General features: G+C 38.7%; 1 protein-coding gene across 1 annotated transcript; it reads right to left on the bottom strand.

The window, feature by feature from the left end:
- Positions 1–5,418: 5,418 nt before the first annotated feature.
- Positions 5,419–25,317, bottom strand: RIOK2 (RIO kinase 2). Its single transcript, XM_081498855.1, has 10 exons — positions 25,180–25,317; positions 20,835–20,973; positions 19,765–19,881; positions 17,547–17,722; positions 14,313–14,401; positions 12,050–12,241; positions 10,447–10,539; positions 9,146–9,670; positions 8,010–8,106; positions 5,419–5,705 (listed from the first exon to the last, which is right to left on the bottom strand). The coding sequence occupies exons 1-10, from the start codon at positions 25,243–25,245 to the stop codon at positions 5,541–5,543; spliced, it is 1,659 nt and encodes a 552-aa protein (XP_081354981.1). The 5' UTR covers positions 25,246–25,317; the 3' UTR covers positions 5,419–5,540.
- Positions 25,318–25,339: the final 22 nt, after the last annotated feature.

The following is a 25,339-nucleotide window of genomic DNA, read 5'->3' on the forward strand; positions in this document are numbered from 1 at the left end:
CCTCTCAAGGTGCCACAGCAGACTTGAGCTCAAGGAAAAAGAACTACTCCTTCAGTATTACCCTGCTTCCCTTCCACCTCCTCCACTCAGAAATTCCACTCAGGGCTTCAGTCTACTGACATGGGTTTTCTTGGGCCTGTGAGAAGATGCAAAGGCTTGTTATGGAAAAATGAACAATGAAAAAACCCCAACCACTTTCTAAAAATGGAGGAACTTTGTGAAAGACAGGACTCAAAGCCTGGATCTGGCTGTGGGGACTGTCTTTTCTCATATCTCCACAGCACCAGGAAGACAAATCACAGTCTGTGGAGCTTAATCATGTGTAGAATTGAGACCCCTGGGCTGGAAACAAAGCTCTAAACCACCCGAGTACACTGCTTCTCCTACCATTGGCCTTGCTGTTAGCATGAATTCGATCTTTTCTCTCACTTCCAACCTTATCCAGTCAATGTGACTTTGGGGAAGTAAGTTTACACCAAAAGATGTTTTCTTAACTCTAAAATAAGAATAAGACAATAAAGACTCCAAAACTCTCGTATGATAGGATTCTATTTCAGATTGTCTTAGTTGGAATACTTAGGCTGAGAACAGGATTAACACTTTAGATTTTAGTTTTCCTTCAATTCACTTTCTAACTTTGACAAAGTTCCCTTAGTTCTACGCACTTCTCTCTTTAAAATCAAATAACTGCACTGCTTAAAAATCTAAAATCACTCATTTTCCTAATACATCAAGCTGAAACTTCAATACTTTGGCCACCTCATGCGAAGAGTTGACTCATTGGCAAAGACCCTGATGCTGGGAAAGATTGAGGGCAGGAGGAGAAGGGGATGACAGAGGATGAGGTGGTTGGATGATATCAACGACTCAATGGACATGGGTTTGGGTGGACTCAAACTTTTTTTTTTTCATATATACAATGGCTGAACAAGGTGCCTACTGTATAGTATTATATTCAATATAAACCAGAATGGGAAAGAATATGAAAAAGAAAAAATATATATAACTGAGTCATTTTGCTGTACAGCAATTAACACAACATTGCAAATCAACTATACTTCAATAAAATTAAAAAAATTTTTCGAAATAATCTTTAATTTGAACTTTTGGCACACAACACCTCTCTCCATGTACATTGTAACAAGCTTACTACATTAATTTCTGTTGTCTGAATTTTCTGCATGATTTCCTCTTCAGTTCAGTCGCTCAGTCATGTCCGATTCTTTGCGACCCCATGGACTGCAGCACGCCAGGCCTCCCTGTCCATCACCAACTCCCGGAGTTTACCCAAACCCACGTCCATCGAGTCGGTGGTGCCATCCAGCCATCTCATCCTCTGTCTTCCCCTTCTCCTCCTGCCCCCAATCCTTCCCAGCATCAGAGTCTTTCCAATGAGTCAGCTCTTCGCATGAGGTGGCCAAAGTATTGGAGTTTCAGCTTCAACATCAGTCCTTCCAATGAATATTCAGGACTGATTTCCTTTAGGATGGACTGGTTGGATCTCCTTGCAGTCCAAGGGACTCTCAAGAGTCTTCTCCAACACCACAGTTCAAAAGCATCAATTCTTCGCTGCTCAGCTTTCTTTATAGTCCAACTCTCACATCCATACGTGACCACTGGAAAAACCATAACCTTGACCAGACGGACCTTTGTTGACAAAGTAATGTCTCTGCTTTTTAATGCTGTCTAGGTTGGTCATACTTTCCTTCCAAGGAGTAAGGGTCTTTTAATTTCATGGCTGCAGTCACCATCTGCAGTGATTCTGGACTTAGCAAGCTCTCTCAGTCTACCTAATCCCCCTTGCCCAAGACAGCTCACCGAAACATTCTGGCGTTTCACTGATCTATTGTCCTTAGAATCTCCTCAGCACTAGACCGATGGTATCAGGCTCTTTAGTATAGTCTACTTGGAGACCTTCAGTAAACAAAAATTTCATAAAAGAGCCCTGTGTACCCCTTCCCCGGATGTCACTTTACACACACCAAACACTCGTAAAACTGAAGTGGATGCTTTCTTTTTCCTAATGTAGGACTCTTAGGTAGAAAACTCTTCTACCAACAGCACAGTTACAGTAAGCAGCGTTTTTTGTTTTTGTTTTTGATTCATTTATTCCAAGTGGTTATATATTTTTTCTAAATGGAAGCACACAATACTGTTGCAAATGTCCTAAATAACACATTTATGAGGTATGCTATTTATGACATTAAAACTATAATGATTTGATTCCAGATGTTATACAGTTACTTAATGTCATCATTATTTATAATATTAACAGAAAAACATAAGATCTTTAAAATATATCAGTATTAGTCTTTTGAGTACTATAGGCTTTGGTTATTCCCACTCCTTTCTGGTTATTATGCAACTGCGCAGCCCGTGACTACTCTGAACTGTACCTCATCCCCAGCCTTATACAGTTGCGAAAGATGGTTCCAATACTTCATAAAGCACGTCAAGGTCAAACTAAGATGGCCCCATGCTCTCTCGGGAGTCGTTCTGAGGAAGGATGAAGAACAAAGGTGGTGAACCTTAGCCCACCCCGAGCACTCAATCTGCAACATTAAACAAACCTACAGCTCAGTGAAATGCTCTCCCTGAGAACCTGAACTCAACCCTCTATCCTGTGGAAGCGGCTGATAAACCTACGAGGCAGCAGCTTTACCTGCGGAGTTTTTAAATTAGGAAACTATGTGTTTTGTCAGAAGATTTACTGAGCACTTAACTAAAAGAATGATTATCTTGAGCTACACTAATCTTCCAGTTAGTACCTTTTAAAAGATCTTTATGGTTCTGGAGAAAGCTCAGCCAGCCATCTGTGCGCCGAAGAGCAGACCAACGGCTACCAGCACCACAAGCTTAGCACAGGTTACAAAACGTGTTATCTCACAGGAAAAGCTTATTTCAAGGGGACACCAAGTAGACAACTTAAGGCTGCAGGCAAAGCCTCTGTGCGCCTTGGTAAGATCAGCTGAAACACCGTGAAAAAAGATTCCTTTGGACTCTCCTTTTTGGTAACTTTAAGTCATTCGAGTAATACGTACTCTCAACACTCAGCCCTCCATATCTTTAGAGGCAGAAACCGCTGAGAGGCAGTCCACGTGTCTGCACATTTATGAGGGACTTAAACAAGAGAGGATTTTGATATCCACAGGTGGTCGTGGAACCAATCCCCAGAGGATACCGAGGGACAACCATAATGTATCAAGTCCTGTGCTAAGCTCCCGTCAAGTGTTGCCTCATTTTGTCTTCAGAACAACTTTAACACAGGCACCATTACATGTCTTCATTTACAAATCAAAAAAGTGAGGTTAGAGAGGGTATGGGAGGTACCTGAGGGAAGTGGCAGAACCAAGATTTATATCTCAAATTCCCAGGTTCAACAAGCATTTTGAATCACAATAGTTTCACTACATTAGTAGTAGCAGACTTAAAATTCTTCTTCTTATTTACTATGGATGCTTTAAAATGTGAGGGTTACATCTTGTCTGATAAGGCAGTCTCTAAATTCTAAATAAGTGTCACTTGAAAACATCTTTTAAGAATCATTATTGTGACTGAACCCAGAATCAATTTTATGTTTGTCTATTTGACTAATAGGAAATCTTAGGCTATTAAAAATAAGAACTATGTTTATTTGCCTTCTAAGTTCCTCAAATTGTAGATTGTTAGGTAACAGGCACCCAAAAGTAGACTGATCAACTGAATAAAGCTGAGTAGGGTGAAGTCATATAGTTTCATTCCCAATTTGTCTTTGAACCTTTTTAATATAATATGTATTCCAAACCAGTCTGTGGTTCTATTACATTGTCTTCAACTTTGTTATTAAAATGCTAGAGTAGATAGATTATAAAACAATGAATACCTGCACTTAAAAACATACCTAAAATTCAAAGCTACGTAAGTACTTTCAAAATTAGTATAATTATCAAGGGACTTGGATTTGACACTTTCTTGCATTTATATGATTATTAAAGTGAATTTATCAGATAGGTTTACTGTGAATGGACAGTAGAACTAGTTTTGCAAGGGTTAAAGGGAATCTGCTGCCTTTATCAAGCTTGGAAAAGAATCTGCTATATTATCTCCTGGCCAGTGGTAACTACAGATTCAAGTAATTCAAGGTCATCCCGGCTGGCGACTGTGGGGTGACACTGCCATCTAGTGGCCATCTCCACTGCAGGAGACACCTCTCTTCCTGGCCATGCTGATGCTGAAGAGACCGGATTATCATCATTGGAAAAGACCCTAAAGCTGGGTAGGATTGCGGGCGGGAGGAGAAGGGGACGACAGAGGATGAGATGGTTGGATGGCATCACCAACTCGATGGACATGGGTTTGGGTAGACTCCGGCAGTTGGTGATGGACAGAGAAGCCTGGTGTGCTGCAATTCATGGGGTCGCAGAGTCGGACACGACTGAGCAACTGAACTGAACTGAACTGAACATGTATCCAAGAACCCATTTTCACATCTCACAGGACAATAAAGTCTTTGAGGGAGAAACCATGCATTATGTATTTTTTTTTTCCTGGGGGAAACAACCCCCAAGACAGCGAAATATCCACCTGTAACTTTACAGTCATCCCTCCCACACCTGCAGATTCAGCCAGCCTCAGACCAAACAGGATCGTAGTATGTATTTACTGGGGAAAAAAAAAAAATTCATGTAGAAGTGGACCCTCGCAGCTCAAACCCATGTTGTTCAAGGGTTAACTACATTTGTTAACTTTGGTGTGAAATATGTTCTCGACTCACCCAGCTAAGGATATCAGGAAGAATTTTCCCTTCACATCCTTTCTATTCCTCCCCACCCTTAAGTCTACTTGTGCTCAGGCTGCATAAAATCCAGAAACAGTAAAAAATCACGGTGGGACTATCTCAAGTTTCTGGTCCCATTACCATGTTACCGATTTAAGTAATGGAAAACAGACAGACATTACTGGCTTATTATCCTTAATACTAGAGACTAAAAGAAACAGATGGCAGTGAATTCTTCCAGGGGCTAAATGAAACACAACCAAGTCATGAGCAACTTTTCTGAAAGACAATCATCATTATAATTGTCACTTGAAAGTGCTGGGCATTGTTCCAAGTGCTTTCTGTGTGTTCTCTCACACAGTCCTGAAAACAATGCTACAAAGCAGTTATAAACCCAATTTTAACAGTATGAAAACTGAGGCAGAGAAGAAAAAGAGGGAGAGAGAAATGGGACTCGCTTAAAAGTTCCCACCGGTAAACGGAAAAGCTGATGTGAAACCAAGCAACGTACTGGTAGAGAACAAAGAAACAAAAACGCTGTGATATTTAGATTTCAGAACATACCCAGATATTCCTAACAAAAATAACCTGGAAAACTGTGTTGCTTTAGCAGAGAATTACTCTTAACTATTTTTTAGAAAACATGTATTGAATGAGTCAAGTTTATCGATGAAAGAAGGTTTATTTACCTATTTATATATCTGCCTTGGTCCAAAAAATACTAAAGGTGGCTTAAAAAGGGATTATAGTAACTTTTTGCAGTATAGTCAAGGTCTTAAATATATTACTCTCCCCAAAAGCTAGCTGCTTCCAAACTTGATTTAATATTTTGCATGTTTTCTCGCCTTTGCTTGGTAAATACATTTGCTTCTCCCTTCTGTAATCGTCGTCTCACAGCTGATTTTTGTTGTTTTGTCAACTGACGTTTCACCTTCTGTTTCACCAATTCCTGGAAAGATATTATGAATTAGTATCACTGAAAACTGATCATTTTGATAAGGAGTAAACGGTCAATAAAACAAAGATTTACACTGCTAATATTTTAAAATTTTCTGTTAAAAGCTTGAGTTTAAAAAGTTCCAAATACTGACAGTAAACTATATTAACCAGCAATAAAACAAAACATTGAACTGCTACAAAATAGGAGGAATAAAGTCCTAACTGAAATACAGATTACAGCAAAAAAAAAGGGTATAGCAGCACAGCAGTGAACAGGCACAATTCTTTGAGCAACAAATCATTATAGTGCCTCCTAGTGTCACTAGGAAAACTGGGAAAAACCAAACCAGCCAAACCAACCCCCCAAACCCAAACCCAACAAAGTGGAAAACAAAACCACCACCACCACCACCAAAAAAACCCCAAGACAAAAAAAAATCTACTTATTCCTTTGCTTTCTAAGTAAAAGTAGGCATGGTTCTGTAGCAGAAAATTATGTTTGAAAGCATTTACTACTGGTCAAATACACACAAGAGTACCTTCATAACTTTAGGTACAGAATGGCAGTAGTTACTCATGGAAAAGTCCTCATACAGTTTCTGGGAGAAACAGTATGTTTTCACATGATGAATGATCATAAATTCAAATTATTTCTTTATCACTTAAGACACAGGCTGCCAATGCCAAATGACGTGCAAGATGAATATTGTGTTCACAGCAACCCTTTTCTTTCCCTCTGGAGTACTCAGCCTGTTATTTAATCATATATAATCTTACATCATCTAACCTCTCTCCTAAAAAAAGAAGTTGAATGGTGAAAGGATTGAAGCAAGGGGCTCTTCTCAATATGCCTCACCCTATGTTAGGCACAAAGAAGTATTTATTAAAAATCTGTCATTAAAAAAAAGATGAATGGACGTGAGAGGTAAAAAGGAGCTAGGAAAACTAGCCTTCCTAATGCACTGTTTCCTGGACTATGTGTATTAGTGTAAAAATCTAGACGAGTCGAGTTAAATGCAGACTTTGGATTACTTCACATAGTTAGGCAGACAGGCTTTAACAAGTTATCCCCGTTTATATCAGTCTGATGATTCTCAGTAGGAAGAAAAGTAAAAGAAGAGAAAGGGAAACAAGAATCAGAATGCACGTTCCTGCAGAGGCTGATACCCTATGAGCTGCAGTCTCAGGAAAGTCAGAGTTTCAGAACCACCTGGTTGGTACTGGAGAAGTTTCATGACTGAAAGCATTAGGACTGGCTGAAAGTTTAACATGGGAGTGACTTTTTTCTATCTCAGGAAACTACGCAACTGTTCCTCACCCCAGGAGACCAGAAACCTGAATCAGATCAGCATCATAAGATTGGTGTCTTAACTTATCACCAAGACAATTGAGCAACAACCTTCAGAATTCTGAAGGTCAGTTATTTCCAAATCACAACTCTAATACTTAAACTCTCAATCAGGTGTGAGAACAGGATAAAAAGACATTTCTAGTAATAAAAAGTCCTCCTCCCGCCTACCCAAATAACTACTCAAATAACTACTCAAGTCCGTAGTGTCCCATAAAAAAGTAAGCTTGGTACGAAAAAAGAGATAAAACTAGGAAAGAAAGCACTAAACAGACAGGAGACTGGGACAACTGTAGAACATGTACCATGTTTAAACTAGAGTTCAGACAGAGGCCTCCAACATAGCTCCAAGAAAAGAAAAAATCAATTTGTTTTCTAAATATTCTGCTTGAACTTCCCCTTGGTTCTTTACTTCAGCAAGACCATAAGATAATCATATCAAGCAGCTAAAGATAATAAGGAGATAATGAATTACTATGCATGCATGTCCTAATTTAGAACAATTTACAACTACAAATTTAACTTTTAAGTTAAAAATAAGTGGGGAAAAAATGGACATTAGTATATTTAAGAAAGAATGATGAAATGGGAAATAAAATACAGCTGACCCTTGAACAATGAGGCTGTTGTTAGGGGCATGGACCCACTTTACAGTCAAAAATCTGAGTATAACTTGAGAGTTAGCCGCCTGCATCAGAGGCGCCTCTGCAACTGCAGATTCAACCAACTGCAGACCGTGTGGTTCTGTGCGTGCTCAGTCGCTTCAGTCGTGTCCAACTCTTTGCGACCCTATAGACTGTAGCTTGCCAGGCTCCTGTCCATGGGGATTCTCCAGTTAAGAATACTAGAATGGACTGCCATTTATGTCTCCGGCATTGATAGGCAGGTTCTTTACCACCAGCACCACCTGGGAAGCCCACAACAGTGACCCAGTAAACATTCTGGAAATGTTGAACGAATGGTTACCGGAGGAATCGTTGAACAGCTTAAAACACTGCCCACAGAAGTGACACTCAGAGTTCTTGTTCTGTGTCGATTAGTATCTTCCACAGTTTCTTCATCTCTAAAAATAAAATAAAAATTTACCTAGTTAATTCTTAATAGGTAATTATGCTTGATTAATTTATAGATTACTATCAATATTCTGAAATAAAGCTATTTCATTAAACTACCCCAAATCTAAATGTTAAATTTTATATCTTTTGCTATCTAAGCCGAGGCTGATTCACGAATATGTGATATTTGTCCAAAAAAAGATCTTACAAGAAAAATAATGTAATGGTAATTTTAATTGTACATTAACAAATAAGTACAGAAGTTTCAAAGTACCAGAGAAATTCATTTTAAGTATGTATTTTGAGAGCACACTTACATTTTTATTAGACTATACATTAATCAAACATACATTAGATGAATAATTATTAAAAAATGCAAATAATTCATACATCTAAAACCTCATCAATTTATTATTTGAAAGTAATCATTTGAATTTTAAGACAGAACTGCTTAAAATGGAATACATGTGGCAGCATCAAGTCAATGGTAGATAAGAGTTATTTGAATTTTAACAATAAAAGTGATATTTGCTTTCATTCTGCGCATGAAAGTGAAAGTCGCTCAGTTGTGTCCGACTCTTTGCGACCCCATGGACTATACAGTCCATGGAATTCTCCAGGCCAGAACACTAGAGTGGGTAGCAGTTCCCTTCTCCAGGGGATCTTCCCAACCCAGGGATCGAACCCAGGTCTCCCACATTGCAGGCAGATTCTTTACTGGCTGAGCCACCAGGGAAGCCCAAGAATACTGGTAGCCTATCCCTTCTCCAGCGGATCTTCCCAATCCAGGAATTGAACTGGGGTCTCCTGCATTGCAGACGATTCTTCACCAGCTGAGCTACCAGGGAAGCCCCAAAGGAACGTTGCACCCGAACAGGGTCTTGAACCCTAGACACTGAGATTAAAAGGATGCTCTACTGACTGAGCTACCTGCACATACTGATGCAGAATATAACTGTCATGCCGTTTGAAAACAACACTCATTTACCAGAATCAAAGTATAGGTCGCCAGATTAAAGTAAAAAATCAATCAACAAAAATCTATACCTGAAAGGCCTGAATTCTTTGTTCAACAATGACGAGGCAATCAGATGAGGGCACTCATTTCCATCCTCCTCAGGGCCCACGAGGACCCCACGCTGCCCTGTCTCACCATCTTGCCTGGTGTCGTGTTCATGTCCGCTGTTCTCCCCAGAAAATTCAGTTACGGCGCTGTTTTCAACAACCTGCCCTTCTATTTCTCCTAAAGCTTGACCGAGCTCAGTCATTTCGACACTGTGTGCATCAGCACTGTCCTCTGACAGACTATCTTCCTTTATTTGCTCAAGGTTTTCAAATGATCTGCAACAGCAGTCAACTGATTCACCTACAGAGTTTCGTCCACTTTCATTTTCTGATCTACAATCCTTGGCTCTTTCTGACATCTCTTCATCAGAAAATGAGAATTCAGATCTCTCCTCTGTTTCAATATTTTTATCATCTGGACCTGCTGGATGAAGTAGTTCATCGTCTGCCTGCATTTCCTTTGTGTAGCCGCTGGCAGAAACCTCTACGTCAAGAGAGTCCTCCCTCCTAGGAAAAAAAAATGTTATGCATTTAGAGAGAGAAAAAAAAACCCACCTGACATGGGTAAGTATATTCAGTATGACTCTCAAATGAGTTTACAGTTCATAGATTTTAAAGGTTTTTCTCTGCCTAAAAGGCTAGTTGTCATTTAAGAATAAAAGGACTGTGAAGGGCAACAGATACTAAGAAAAGTTACAGAAATTTCAGTGCATACGGACTTAATAAATTAACTTCCAGAGGGGGCTAACAATTTTAAGTTAAGTCAATCATCCCAAATCAAAAAACAGTATCTTAACTGAGCATATAAAATGAGAAAATTTGGCTGTGAGAATTATATTCCATGAATCAAAAGATAGTTTCTATAGTGAATAAAGGAAAAACACAAATTCTAATAAACACTTGACTTTATTCCTTAAAAATGCGTTATTCACAGAGTATCCGCTATTGAATAAGAGTTAAAGGAAAAACACAAATTCTAATAAACACTTGACTTTATTCCTTAAAAATGCGTTATTCACAGAGTATCCGCTATTGAATAAGAGTTCTTGAATTTATAAGAAACTAAGTATGTTCCTCCTCCAAATTCAGTAAGGTTAATGGACCACAGGCAGGCATAGTTTTTAAGTTTCATTTGTATATTACCAGCAGTGATACTGAACAACAATTATAATGTACCAAAGGTCACTATTTGAAAAATTTTTAGATAAAAGTGTTAACTTTTGGGTAAATAAATCAGGTATTTTAACAGAATTCTCTCATTTTATGCAATACAGTGTACAAACCTTATATCACTAAAGGTTGGGAAAAGCTCACTTTCATAGCTGAAACGTTTCATGAAGAAATCTCTAATGCATTTCACATCTCTGTCAAAATACCTGCAAAAGCAAGAATCATTTTTTTTATACAGACTTTGTTGCTCATCTTTTTCCTTATTAGCCAATGACAACATCCCTGCTATTTGTTATGACACTCTTATCCTTACATGAAAGAGAAAAGGATGTTACTCAAAAGAAAAATTAAATCAGTTGCCAGTATGTGAAAAACTAAAACTAAAAGCAGAAGAACTAACAAGGACTGTAAGCTGTCAAGGGCATACAGTTCCTATGGTTAGAATAAACTCGAGGTTTTCCCATACTGTGACAGATACACATATGAAACCTGGAAAAGAAGATACGGGTCTGCAGTTTGGGGGCCGATTTCTACTTTTCAGTCTGTCTAATTATAGTTCCCATCAGCTACGTTCACTAGAACCTCTAGTCAACTGGGAAAGTTGAAGACAAAAACAGACTAGTGACTCATAAGAAAAAGTTTGGGGACTAATGAATGTTATGGTTATATTATCTTTAGTACCCATTAGCTAATATGCAGTAAACATCTATAAGAGGTTCATAATGCTATGGCTTATAAATAGTAACCTGAAGACATGTTCATCTGGGAGTAGAAGGACCTCTCGAGTATCAGGATGCTTTTTAGATAACCATAAAGTAGCAGGAACAGATTGAATTCTCTAGAAGGTGTCCAGAAAGGGAGAATTAAGAGACAGGATGACATGGAATTGAGAGAACAGGAGAGAAAAGTACTCAACCTTAATTTGATTATGCTCAGATGCATCATGGGACACAAACACATAAAGGAAAATGTTCTGTCATATTTCACAATTGGGCTTGTTCAGACGGTCAAGTAATATGAGAAATAAGATTATCACAGTATATAAATTGATTCTGCTCTGTGTCAGGATGAGGTTTTATGTGAATTCCTTTCTCTTAACAAAATAAAAGCTAAAAATGACAGGAGGTGGTATCATTATCTGTCTAGTAACTGAGGTTCAGTATAAAACCACAACTTTCATTAAGGCCATAAAAAATTATTAAATTATGCTTGGTGAAATCTCTTGGAGGCAACTATGCAACAGAGAGAAAAGCAGAAAAAGGCAGAGGATGGTGTCTAGGGTCCCCCCTTCTGTGTCCCTACTCCTTCTGGGCAGGCTTTTGTTTTAAAAATTGGGCTTCCACCTAAAAGTTTGTTTGAATAAAATAGTTCCATCACTAAGAAAGTGTGACTTTTCAAGTCTGTCAACTTACAAGAGTAATTCAAATTCTTTTGATGATTTACAAAAGTAGACAGTTTCTTCAGACTTCTAATAAACAGCATTATTTTAATGAATGAAGAAATCTTAAAAACTGGATAAATGTGCATTTTTTTTCCCTTTAAAATACTGAGAAGTAAGACAAGTTCTTAGGTAGAAAGATCCTAGCACTTTGATGTCCTTATCAGCCACTTCAAAACAGTTATTAACCCAAATGGCAGTATGACAAGGCTGAAAACTTAGTAATAAATTAAAAAATGACTGCAGCAGACATAAACACAGCCATGTCCAGTGTATACCATTCAGCATTGGGATGAGAAGTTGAAACCATTTGTGGAAAATCGATCATGGTAATGTGGTCATCTTTATCCAAAATGAGATTGAATTCATTGAAATCTCCATGAATCAGTCCATGATTTGCAAGTTTAACAATTAGTTCCATAGCTTCATCATATACTGATGCAGGATCTTCAACATGGTGTATCTGACATCTGAAAGTATGAAAATGGTTCATTTGTCCTCATTCATAATTTTAATGAAAGCAAGGATGGGTGTATTAACATATAAATATTATTTCCATTTCAAGCCTCTCTAGCCTCTCTTCACTCCTATCTGCATACAGACATGATATAATACTTATTAAAAAAAAAAAGCTACAACCCACTCCAATCTGCATCTTCTTTCCACTATAGCACATTCTTTGTTCCACATTCTTTATAACCAATCCCCTCTACTTTTGCTTTCTCCAATTTTTTTCCTCCCATTCTAATGAACCCATTTCACACAGGCTTTCACTCATCCTGCTCCAATAAAATAGCTCTTTGCTCTATCCAGTGGTCAGTTCTTGATTGTCATCATAATCTGGTCAATTAGCTAATCTCTTTCCAGTCCTTAAAGCAGATCCTTTCACTTGACCCTTGGCCTACTAACTCTTAAGGCTGTCCTCTTGCTGCACTGATCATTCCTCCTCAGTCTTTTTAGCTAGTTTTTCAGCTCTTCCCTGACCTACAAATTTTGGAGCTCCTCAAAGGTTAATCCTAAAACCTATTGTCTTAACCATTCTTGGTCTCATTCACAGACTTCAATATAGACTTCCCCTGAGCTTCTAGCCATCTCTAACTTACCATGTCCCCAAGTAAACCTCTGACTCTGCCCCACCCTCTAACTCCCAACTGTCTTCCTGCAGCCTTTCCCATTTCTGTAAATGGCAACTTTATCCCTCTAATTAATTCATTATTCAGGCCCCAGACCTCTCCTTGCCACTTCCTTCTTATCAATATCCAATCTCAAACAAATCATGCAGGCCCTGACTGTAAAACACACCCAGAATCTGACACCTTTCCCTCACCTTCACATCTACCACTCTGACTACATCATCTTTTGCAAGGATTATAATAATCTCCTAAATCTGCTTCCTAATCCTGTCCTAGTCTTCCTTTAGTCTATTTTCAATACAGCAGCCCGAGTTGATCCCATTGCAGCATTAGTCAGATCATGTCTCTTCTCAATTCAAAAATCCTCCAGTGAAATGGAGTTCCCTGGCAGTCGGTGATTACTACTGTCACTGCCACCAAAATAATCCTCCAATTGCTTCCTGTCTCAATCAAAATGGTCCCTGTAATACTGTCTCAATGGCAGTCATGTAAGGAAACCGAAGTGTATCAAATCAACCTTAAAAAGTTACTCAACGTTGGGCTTCCCTGGTAGCTCAGATGGTAAAGAATTCACCTGCAAGGGGAGAGACCCGGGTTTGATCCCAGTGTCAGGCAGATCTCCTGGAGAAGGGAATGGCAACCCGCTTCAGAATTCTTGCCTGGAGAATTCCATGGGCAGAGGAGCCTGGCAGGCTACAGTCCGTAGGACTGCAAAGAGTCCGACATAACTGAGCAACTAACACTTTCACTTTCTTTCATATTTAAATATATCCTCTACCAAAATAGTCTGCTGCCTCTGCCATCTCATCACTTACAATTTTTCCCCCGACTCACTCAGCTCCAGCCACAGTGGCCTTCTCACTGTTCCCTGAACATGAAGGTATGCTCCCATTTCAGGACTTACATTTGCTCTTTTCTCTGCCTAGAATATTCTTAGATATCTGCATCATTTCCACTCTCGCTTCTTTCAGGATTCTGCTGAAAAGTTCCTTTACCAATGAGAATTTTCCGGATCACCTCAGCCTCCTACATTTATCTCAGTATTTCTTGTCCCACTTATCCTACTTTATTTTTATCCATAGCATTCACCACTCTCTGATGTATCATATAATTCCTTGTTCAGCTATTTATTGCAAGTTTCCTTCCATTAGAACGTAAGCTCTGTGAGGACAGGGACTTTGTTTATTGGGGTGCCTTGAACAGTGCTTGGCATACAATAGATTGTTAATAAAAATCCACACTGTCAGAATGAAACTGAATTTTCAATTTGCCTTTAAGTCTACTGCTTTATGTTAATTTCTAACTTCCCCAAAGTCATACTCCACTCAATGTGAAAAACTTATTTAAAAAAACTGAACCTTACAACTATTTATTAGAACTCACGGTTTTAAGAACAATAAATACTTACAGAGGATAGCCATTTATGAGTTCCATGACCACTGCATGGCGATTATAATCAATTGGCTTTGGAACTGGAAATTTCCTTTCATACAATGCCTAAAATATAGCAAAACAGGTAAGAAGTAATGAAGAAGTCATTAATTTTTAGGGAACAATAAAGTTAAGTGTACTTGTCCAAAACCAGGAAAAAAAAAATCATAACCTTCACAAAATTACAATTAACACATGATTATGTATGGCTTATTCACAGTGCAGGATGAGCTGTACATAAAAATAAAATTGGAAATCAGTTATGTAATTCACTTTTTTTTTTTTTTTACTAAATATTCATTTATTGAACATTTACCAAATATACATTGTGCCAGGGTTACAAAAATGAGTGTGAAAATGTCTCTGCCTTCAAGTTTAGTCTCTTAGGATATGTATATCCTCTTCTATTTTGTAAGTTTCTGTCATTTACTGAGTGTGCTTAAAAAATTCAAATGGAAATAAATTGTGATTTAGAAAATACTGTCTTCTGGTATATCAGGAAATGAAATATTTCAGTATACTGGACATTTTATAGAGCACTGACTTTTTTCTTCAGACCACAATATCAATCTATTATGTGACAAAGAGTCACTGTAGTCATAACACTGGTAGTCTGAGTCAAATGTTACTACCCACCAACCATAAATTCATTTTTATCCCTATGCTTAACTTCTCCTATCCTACTGCTTTCAAAGTCGTGTTGTTATTACTTCCTTCAAAATATCTTAGTTTTCTGCCGTTTGGAATGCTGTCATCTCTAACAGGGCTTTGTCATCGTCACCCCAACCACATCAGCAATGGTTCTAGCTCTGCACACCAAACCTTTCTTCAGTGTACCAGTACCAACTAAGATGCTTGTGTCAATGCTCCATTTTAAAAAACCTACGATGCTGTAAATATTGATTTCAGTCTGAATAATTTTTCCTAGTTTTCAAAACTCTTTAATCCACTTATCCAGTCCTAGTTCTCTTCAATACTCTGTCCAATAAACACTCTAGAGTGTGATCCTAACAGCCACCTCAGTGACTGTTATCCGTACGTACAAGGCTCACACTCACATTCACGTCTTCGTCATTCTGGTTTCTTCGGAAAAGTATACTGTCTTGTCTTTTCCTTATAGACAAGTCATATGCAGCTCCCATTCAAGAAACCTCCTTCTACTCTATGTATTCTACTCTACAAAAGTTTCTCTAAATTCAACATGATTTGACATTTAAACTGTTTTTTACTTTATTTTTTAATTGAAGGGCAATTGCTTTATAGAATTTTGTTTTCTGTCAAACATCAAGAATCAGCCACAGGTACACCCATGTCCCCTCCCTCCCCATCCCACCTTTCTAGATTGTTACACAGCTGCTGTTTGAGTTCCCTGAGCCATACAGCAAATTCCCAATGGCTATCTACTTTACATATGGTAATGTAACTTTCCAAGTTACTCTCTTCATGCATCTCACCCTCTCCTTCCTCCCGTTCCCCTGAGTCTATAAGTCTGTTCTCTATGTCTATTTCTCCATTGCTGCCCTGCAAATAAATTCGTCAGTACCATCTTTCTGAGTCCATATATACGCATTAGTATATGACATTTATATTTCTCTTTCTGACTTACTTCACTCTATAATAGGCTCTAGGTGTGTGTTCACGTTACCTTCCTAATTTTCGGACAGACTGTTGTTCCTTCACTGTTCACTTCCACCCTCCCACTCCTGTGCTGCAAAACACTCAACAGAGAGGCAGGCACATAGCTGACATTCAGTGTATGCTTTAGCAGGGTTACTTTTATGAGGCTGTCTACTCTTTCCTACCTTCCTTAGACAGCAACTGAACTACTTCCCACTCCCGAATGACTGTCTGCTCCGTTGTATATTTTTCACTTTTAAATCCAAATGGTTTTGGATATGAGCCTTGGCAGCTCACGAATATATAATAACTTTAACTAATGTCACAGTGGTTTAGCCCTGTGCCACAACCCTTAAGTTATAGCTCAATCTTATTTTTACTTAGGAAAAGAGAGAATAAACTTATGAAGCATATTTATGTACAACCAGACTCTATTCCTGTATCTTCCTATAAACACACCAAGAAAACATTTAATATAGTTTGGGAGGAAATGTGTAGCAATTCCTCCCAAACTGCTTACTCACATTACTGATGAGTAATGGTTTGTGGTCACAGGACACAAACCATTGGTATAAGACAAAAAACACAGTATGTATGATATTAGTAGCACTTATTTATACTGTCTTGAGGAGTCTTCCCTTATGATTACTAAAAATTTAAGTACATGAAACTCCCAAGAAACAATAGGTCATACAACTGTTAATAATTCAAAATTTTAAAAAGTTATAACAAATAAATCCTACTGGCGAGAATAATAAAAATGCAGTTACTTTTTAATTTAATTTACTAGTGAAGACAATTAACTTGGTTATTTTTAAAGATACTTAATAAATCTATATAAACTTATTTTGAAAGGTAAAAGGTTAAAAACTAAGATTTTTACTGTTTCTAATATACATACAAATTCATAAATTAACATTTCTCCCATTATGGGGAAAAAAATTATAGTCAACTTATCTGAGACACTAAGGTTTCTAAAGAAGGTAACTATATGGTATTTTTAATTAGCTTCTGCTACTGCTGCTAAGTCCCTTCAGTCGTGTCCGACTCTGTGCGATCCCATAGATGGCAGCCCACCAGGCTCCCCAGTCCTTGGGATTCTCCAGGCAAGAACACTGGAGTGGGCTGCCATTTCCTTCTCCAACGCATGAAGGTGAAAAGTGAAAGTGAAGTCGCTCAGTTGTGTCCGACTCTTCGCAACCCCATGGACTGCAGCCTGCCAGGCTCCTCCGTCCATGGGATTTTTCAGGCAAGAGTACCGGAGTGGGGTGCCGTTGCATACATATATACACTGAACAGTTATACATGCACGCACACACACACATTTACATCATTAATTATTTCAGGCTACTCCACCTTGTTAACACTGCTGCATAAAAGTTGCCTTTATGCACATAGAAAAACTAAAAACACCTTTGCACAGAAGGAAACCACCAGAAAAATAACAGAAATAGTCAAACGAGTTAAAAGTGACTGCCTGCGAGGACTGGGACATGGAGTAGGGAGATATGGAGGCAACGGACTGATGCATGTCACTACAACCTTTTAACTACACATATTGTTTGGTTAATAATTTAAATTTAATTAAAAGTACCTTCATATAAGCAAATTCTTTCATGGCAGAGAGACGAGATAAATAAAGCCAAGACATGTTATGCCTGTGTTTATGGTAATCACGCTTGTTTTTCAGATTTCGAAAGGAGGTTCTTCCCAGTCTGTGAAGCTTTAATGCAAACTGCTGCCCTTCTTCATTTGCAACAATGTAAATATCTAAAGTCAAAATTTTAAAAGGATCATTATTATATTTTTATTGCAGTAAGTTTAATCAATTCTAATTTTCTAGCTTTGATTTTAGTTGTACCAAATTTTATCTTTCTCAATAACTCGAAATACTTATTCGGAAAAACTCTTTATTTTAGTTACAATTCAAAGTGATGACATGTATTAATATCTACTACAAAGAAAACAGGGGTGCAAAGGTGTCAAAAGTTATTGCTTCCAAAGGTGTTTAATGCTCAATTCAATTTAGTGAGAATACATCTAATTGTTCTTTAGTGTCCTACATGTATGAGAAGGGATTAACATCTTCCTTTACAACATGGGACTTCCCCAGTGGCCCAGTGGTTACGACTCTACACTTACACTGGCTAGGAGCTAGTCCTACATGCTGTGAGGCGAGGCCAAAAAAAAAAAAATTAAAAAACAAAACAAAACACCCCTTCCTTTTCAGCAATGTGAAGTTCAATTCTTTAACTGCTTCAATAAATAAATACTGAGTGTCAGAATATAATCCTATAGTAATCAGAATGGAGCAGATCTTCCCATAAATATTCTATTTTATTACTGACATTTAGAATATGTCCTAATTACTCATGAGACAAACAGCCTCTCTCTCAAGTTGGATAGATTATAAATTGACCAAAATTGGAGGAAATTTGGTAATACCAAAATTCTTAATGTACCTAATAATTTCTAAGAATGTAATAGTTGACAACTATGAGGAAGACATCTATGCTGATATGAAATGTCATGGATGCACCAAATGGAAAAAAAAATCAAGGTGTAGAATTGTTAAGGACTGCTTGCTTTCACCTATGATTAAAAAAGATACATACATCCTCAGTACATTACATACTTGTATTCACAGAGAATATTTCTAGGACATATAGGATATTAAATAAACAGTAATAGCTTTGGGAAGTAATAACAGGAGATGGAGACTTGGGTTAGGAGCTAAGATTCACTTTTCATTGTACTCTCTTCTATACTTCATCATTTTGCAAGTAATGAAGTTCTTAAAAATGAAAAAAAAAAAGCCACTTTTTTGATTGAAAAAATTGGGACATAAAAAACATTAAGAGGAAGTGTATCTCAAAGTGTTTCATTACAGCATTTTATACATGTCTACATACCTTCTCATATTTAGGAATCTAACACTACTTGTATGTGTGTGTGCTCAGTCACCTCTGACTCTTTGTAACCCCATGGACTGCAGCCCACCAGGCTCCTCTTTCCATGGAATTTTCCAGGCAAGAATACTGGAGTGGGTTGCCATTTCCTATTAGAGAGGATCTTCCTGGCCCAGGAATTGAACCTGAATCTCTTGCATTGGCAGGCAGATTCTTTACTGCTGAGCCACCAGAGAAGTTTGCACCACCTGGGAAGCCTTATTAAATATAAATAGTTTGGATAATAATATACTAGACATCCAAATCACATGAAGTAACCAAAACAACCTTCTTTCAAATAGGTTTTCTAATAGTTCTTTTGCTTCTAATTTTTTTGCTCTCTCAGTTTAAACTATGTAACTATACAGGATAAACTATGTAGGACAAAAAGCAGTGTATAAGAGAGCATGTCATAAAGAAAATCATCCCGTTCTTTATTTTTATCACACATAAAAAAACCAACGCTATTTCAGAATTTTTTTCTGTGTTCTATACATACTTAACTTTGCCTTGTTGCTCATACTGCTGTTATGAAAAAATGTGGTTTTTAGAACTTCCTTGTAGTATTTTAAAAAATTATTACAAATGTCCAGTTTTTCAGATATTAAAGCAAGAACAAAGTTTTTGCCAAAGACTTCAGTTAGTACAGGAAAACTAATTCTTGGTGTAACTGAACTTTCAGTGATAGACTTAGGAAAAAACAATTTACCAAACTAAGGGTAATTTCAAAATCCATATTGCTTCCAAACAACTTTTCAACTTATTGTTTAGTTGGAAAAACTGAAAATTAAAAAGATGAATCCTTTTCAAAAGGGAATATAAACTAAAGCAAATAATGCACTCAATAGTACTATTAGCACTTACCAGATTCTTTGCCAACACCCATCTGGTTTCCAACAGACTCAACCACCTGTCTAGAAGACAACGTTTTCAAGGCTAGGTAATCATAGCCTGCGTTTGTCAATCGATAGCCCTGGACAGCTAGACAAAATCAAATGAGAAAGATCATATTTTAGTTATATTGTGCTATCAAGTCCCATGTCGAGAGAAGAATTTAAACCTGGGAAGTCTTAGCTGGAAAAAGACTGGCTACCTAGTCTTATGAGTTTTGGCATTTCTTGTAATTTTTACTTCTTTTCTAGAGCAGCGTTACTCAAATGGAATTCTCCAGGCCAGAATACTAGAGTGGGTAGCCTTTCCCTTCTCCAGGGGATCTTCCCAACCCAGGGATCAAACCAAGGTCTCCCACATTGCAGGCGGATTCTTTACTAGCTGAGCCATCAGGGAAGCCCAAGAATACCGGAGTGGGTAGCCTATCCCTTCTCCAGCAGGTCTTCCCAACCCAGGAATTGAACCTGGGTCTCCTGCGTTGCAGCAGACAGATTCTTTACCAATTGAGCTAGCAGGGAAGCCCTATCTATACAAACTGAAATTAAGTGGTTAAGTTAAAATATTTTTGTATCAATGCTACAAAATTATTTTGTTTTTAATTCTAACAAGAAGGAATATGTGCCTGTATTTTGTCAATTCTTTATTTCATCTTTCTAGTATTTATATTATTTTATAAAGGTATGGACCCTTTATAAAGGTGGAAAAGAGAACTCATCCTTCACCATATTTGAGAGGTAACGCTCTAGAGTCCTTTGGCAGACTGTACTTTCCCAAGACAGAAGCAACAGTATCTCTACCTACTTGCTCTTCTGCACCTGGAACTTCCTAATCCCTTATCAGGAAGTTGAAGTTGTTTCTCTAACTTCTTTGATCTGGGTGGGCCCGGTGATTGCTCTGAGCAGCAGAACATAGTAAAAAGTGTGCTGTGTCAGTTCTAGGTCTAGTGCTTTCTTAGCCTGACAACTTCTACCTGCCTTTTGGAATACCTGCTCTAGGGGAAGCCAATTACATGGAAAATCACAAACGGTGTCTCAAATACTTACTTTTGGTTCGCTCCCAAGCTATGAGTTTATGTTTTACTAGTTCTCTTAAGACTTTATTACAACCACCATGTTTAAGGCTGGCTATAGAAGCAACCAAACTGCAGGGAACAATTTCATGGTTCTTCATGCCCATTTCAACCTGAAATTGAAGAAATCAAAATGTAATCATAATCAACATAGAGTTGCTGTCTATCAAAACCTTGTTAAAAACTTAACTTTTTCAAACTTCTCTGACCATGGAGTTCTGGAACCAATTGTGAGACACAATTATTACCTTCCCTAGTCATATTTTATACTGATGAAAGTCGGAAACTCATGAAGATGTTTAGTCAAGGGAAATACATGAAAACAGTTGTTTAAGAACATTAATTTAGCAGGAATATGCAAAACAGTTTAGGGAAGGCAAAAACTGGAGGTGGTATACTGGAGAACAAAGACAACAGTCTAAGTCAGAGAAGACAGAAGCCAGACTAGGGAAGAGGTGATGGGAATGGAGGGAAAGAATTGAAGAAATTAGTATGGGAGAGACTGGTACTTGATCAGTTCAGTTCACTCACTCAGTCATGTCCAACTCTTTGTGACCTCATGAATCACAGCACGCCAGGCCTCCCTGTCCATCACCAACTCCCAGAGTTTACCCAAACTCATGTCCATCAAGTCGGTGATGCCATCCAGCCATCTCATCCTGCCGTTCCCTTCTCCTCCTGCCCCCAATCCTTCCCAGCATCAGGGTCTTTTCCAGTGAGTGAACTCTTCACATGAGGTGGCCAAAGTATTGGAGTTTCAGCTTCAGCATCAGTCCTTCCAATGAACAACCAGGACTGATCTCCTTTAGGATGGACTGGTTGGATCTCCTTGCAGTCCAAGGGACTCTCAAGAGTCTTCTCCAACACCACAGTTCAAAAGCATCAATTCTTCGGCGCTCAGCTTTCTTCACCATCCAACTCTCACATCCATACATGACCACTGGAAAAACCATAGCCTTGACTAGACGGACTTTTGTTGGCAAAGTAATGTCTCCGCTTTTTAATATGCTATCTAGGTTGGTCATAACTTTCCTTCCAAGGAGTAAGCGTCTTTTAATTTCATGGCTGCAATCACCATCTGCAGTGATTTTGGAGTCCAAAAAAATAAAGTCTGAAACTGTTTCCCCATCTATTTCCCATGAAGTGATGGGACCAGATGCCATGATCTTAGTTTTCTGAATGGTGAGTTTAAGCCAACTTTTCACTCTCCTCTCTCAATTTCATCATGAGGCTTTTTAGTTCCTCTTCACTTTCTGCTATAAGGGTAGTGTCATCTGCATATCTGAGGTTATTGATATTTCTCCCGGTAATCTTGATTCCAGCTGGTGCTTCTTCCAGCCCAGCGTTTCTCATGATGTACTCTGCATAGAAGTTAAATAAGCAGGGTGACAATATACAGCCTTGATGTACTCCTTTTCCTATTTGGAACCAGTCTGTTGTTCCATGTACAGTTCTAACCGTTGCTTCCTGACCTGCATACAGGTTTATCAAGAGGCAGGTCAGGTGGTCTGGTATTCCCATCTCTTTCAGAATTTTCCACAGTTTATTGTGATCCACACAGTCAAAGGCTTTGGCATAGTCAATAAAGCAGAAATAGATGTTTTTCTGGAACTCTCTTGCTTTTTCGATGATCCAGTGGATGTTGGCAATTCGATTTCTGGTTCCTCTCCCTTTTCTAAAACCAGCTTGAACATCTGGAAGTTCACGGTTCACATATTGCTGAAGTCTGGCTTGGAGAATTTTGAGCATTACTTTACTAGTGTGTGAGATGAGTGCAATTTTGCGGTAGTTTGAGCCTTCTTTAGCATGGCCTTTCTTTGTGATTGGAATGAGAACTGACCTTTTCCAGTCCTGTGGCCACTGCTGATAGGGAAGGGTAAAGTGAATGAAGAGTGAAAGTTAAAGAAGAGGAAGGTTTATTAAGATAGTAATAATCATTTTAATGAAGTTTGGGAAAGGCGTGAGGAGGTAGACAAAGCTGCTTAATTCTGTTTGAGCACACTGAGTTTGAGGTGTTAGAAGGTCCTTCAAAGAAGATACTTCAAATGAAGATGTTAAGGAAAATTGGAAAAGGTGACCTGCACTTGGGAATGAAGTGGTAACTACAGGAAAAAATGTCAATTATTTGATGAAGAGATACAGTCATGAAAGGGTGTGATCGTTAATCAAGAATATAATGGGAGAAAAAGGAGGGATGAGGGACAGAACTTGGGTGGGAATTCACACCAAAAGGTTAAGGGCAGCCAGTCAAAGTATGATTATTGATATAGGAGGCACCAGAGAAATAAAGGGAAGAAGGTCAAGGAAAGGTGGTCACCTATATCAAGACTGGTAAGACTCAAGTGAGACTGAAATATTTTAACAAGTAGGCCGCTCCTTGGTGAGCTTCAAAAAGAACTTAAGAATTGCAAAAGTCAAGGTTTTGGAAGATAAATCTAGCATCGTTCTGATGTTCCAACCAGAACCTTACACTTTAAACTTAATTCACCTTCCATGCTTTGTTCTGTTTCTCTAACATTCTCTTGTCTCCCCTATTTCTGACAGATTCATTAAGGGGTGAGTTAATGTGCTGACCAAGTACAGAACGAAGGTATCTTTTGTCAGTAGGTATTTACAGGAAGTCTACCTGCATTTCAGAATCTATGGGAGGACAAAAAATTGTCTTCCAAATTTTTACAATGAATTTGCATTTCACAGTTTAGTCCTTAAGCAATGTCTATTTAAGCAAAAAGTAACAGCTCCTAAATAAATGTGTTTTATTCTGCAAATGCCTAATCTATGTGTTGATCTTTGTGCTCTAAGACTAAGACCATAAAATCAGTTTTTGTCACTTTTCTGTTTAAAAACATTCACGGGCTCCCCTATACTTAGAATTTATTCCAAATTCTTTACCAAGCCTGTATGGCTCTACATCTATAGCCTATCATCTGGCTCTAATCTTTTCCAGTTACATCTCCAACTCTTCAGCTTCTTACTTATTATGCTCCAGCCAACCTGGCCTTTCTAGTCTTCAAAAGTTGTTCCTGCCTCTGGGTCTTTGCACTTAACCACTGCAGTTTTCTCTCCCTTCAATTCTTTGCAAGGACTTGACTTGGCCAGTTCCTTTCTATTCAGCTATTATGTCCGCCTCGCATTCTTTCTTTTACTTAGCAAGTATTTATTCAGTACCAAGTGCCAGGAACTAAGATTCTTGCACTCAGGCAGTCTTGTCTAACTGAAGAGTTTAAAACCAGTATTCACGCCCCCTACCCCCATCATGCTGAGTTTCTATTTTATTATCCTCTTATCATCTTCATAGCACTTTTTACCTGATATCCCTCTTATTTATTCGTTTACTGGATGATTTCTCTCCTTCCTCTTATCTGTCCTGTACCCTCTGCAATTCCCTAAAACTGTTACTAAAAATCCATTAAGTATGTGTTGATTGAATGAAACTGAAGGAATGCTATGTGACTGAGTATGCTAATAGGAAATGCAGTTAAGTTCAGCCGCTCAGTCATGTCCGACTCTTTGCAACCCCATGGACTGCAGCACGCTAGGCCTCCCTGTCCATCACCAACTCCCGGAGCTTGCTCAAACTCATGTCCATTGAGTGGGTGATGCCATCCAACCATCTCATCCTCTGTTGTCCCTTTCTCCTCCTGCCCTCAATCTTTCCCAGCATCAGGGTCTTTTCAAATGAGTCAACTCTTTGCATCAGGTGGCCAAAGTATTGGAGTTTCAGCTTCAGCATCAGTCCTTTTCCAATGAACAACCAGGACTGATCTCCTTTAGGATGGACTGGTTGGATCTCCTTGCTGTCCAAGGGACTCTCAAGAGTTTTCTCCAACACCACAGTTCAAAAGCATCAATCTTTCCGCGTTCAGCTTTTTTTATAGTCCAACTCTCACATCCATATGTGACTACTGGAAAAACCATAGCCTTGACTAGTTGGACCTTTATTGGCAAAGTAATGTCTCTGCTTTTTAATATGCTGTTTAGGTTGGTCATAACTTTTCTTCAGCTACCAATTAATCCTCTTCAAGAAGCCCAGGGTCAGAGAAACTTCCCAGGCCACAGAGACTGGAATGTGGTTGTGGAGAAGGGGAGCAGAAAGGAAGGACAAGAGGGGGCCTTTGCTTTAAGTGGGGGAAAATAAAAGCTTGTGGACAAAGGCTTTTGAAAAACCCGACTCTCCGATCTTCTTTTCCTCAGTCCCAACATCGGCTGCGTTCCGGGGACGGAGGGCCCTGATCAGGTCCCAGCAAACTTGTATCAAGAGGAAGGGCACGCGCGGCGGAAAAAGACAGAGGGGGGCGGGGAAACGGGGTACTTCTTACCGCTGTCAGGACCCTGAAGTCATCCCGGCTCATGTAACGCAATTTGGCCACATTCACCTTCCCCATGGCGGACCGGAACTCAGCGAAACCAGGGAGACCAGGAGCGCAGTTAAGGAACCTTCTCACGCTTTTCACCCCGGCCGGGCGGCTCGCGCACGCG

This window comes from Giraffa tippelskirchi, chromosome 6, assembly GCF_054371585.1.
Source record: "Giraffa tippelskirchi isolate mGirTip1 chromosome 6, T2T-mGirTip1v1.2.pri, whole genome shotgun sequence".
NCBI classification, from domain to species: domain Eukaryota; kingdom Metazoa; phylum Chordata; class Mammalia; order Artiodactyla; family Giraffidae; genus Giraffa; species Giraffa tippelskirchi.

What these genes read in the sequence shown, in the direction of transcription:
- RIOK2 (XM_081498855.1), bottom strand. Translation starts at nt 25,245, where the DNA reads ATGGGGAAGGTGAATGTGGCCAAATTGCGTTACATGAGCCGGGATGAC. An exon ending in ACTTCAGGGTCCTGACAGCG is followed by an intron (nt 20,974 to 25,179) that starts GTAAGAAGTACC and finishes CTTCAATTTCAG; the next exon opens with GTTGAAATGGGCATGAAGAA. An exon ending in AGCTTGGGAGCGAACCAAAA is followed by an intron (nt 19,882 to 20,834) that starts GTAAGTATTTGA and finishes GATTTTGTCTAG; the next exon opens with CTGTCCAGGGCTATCGATTG.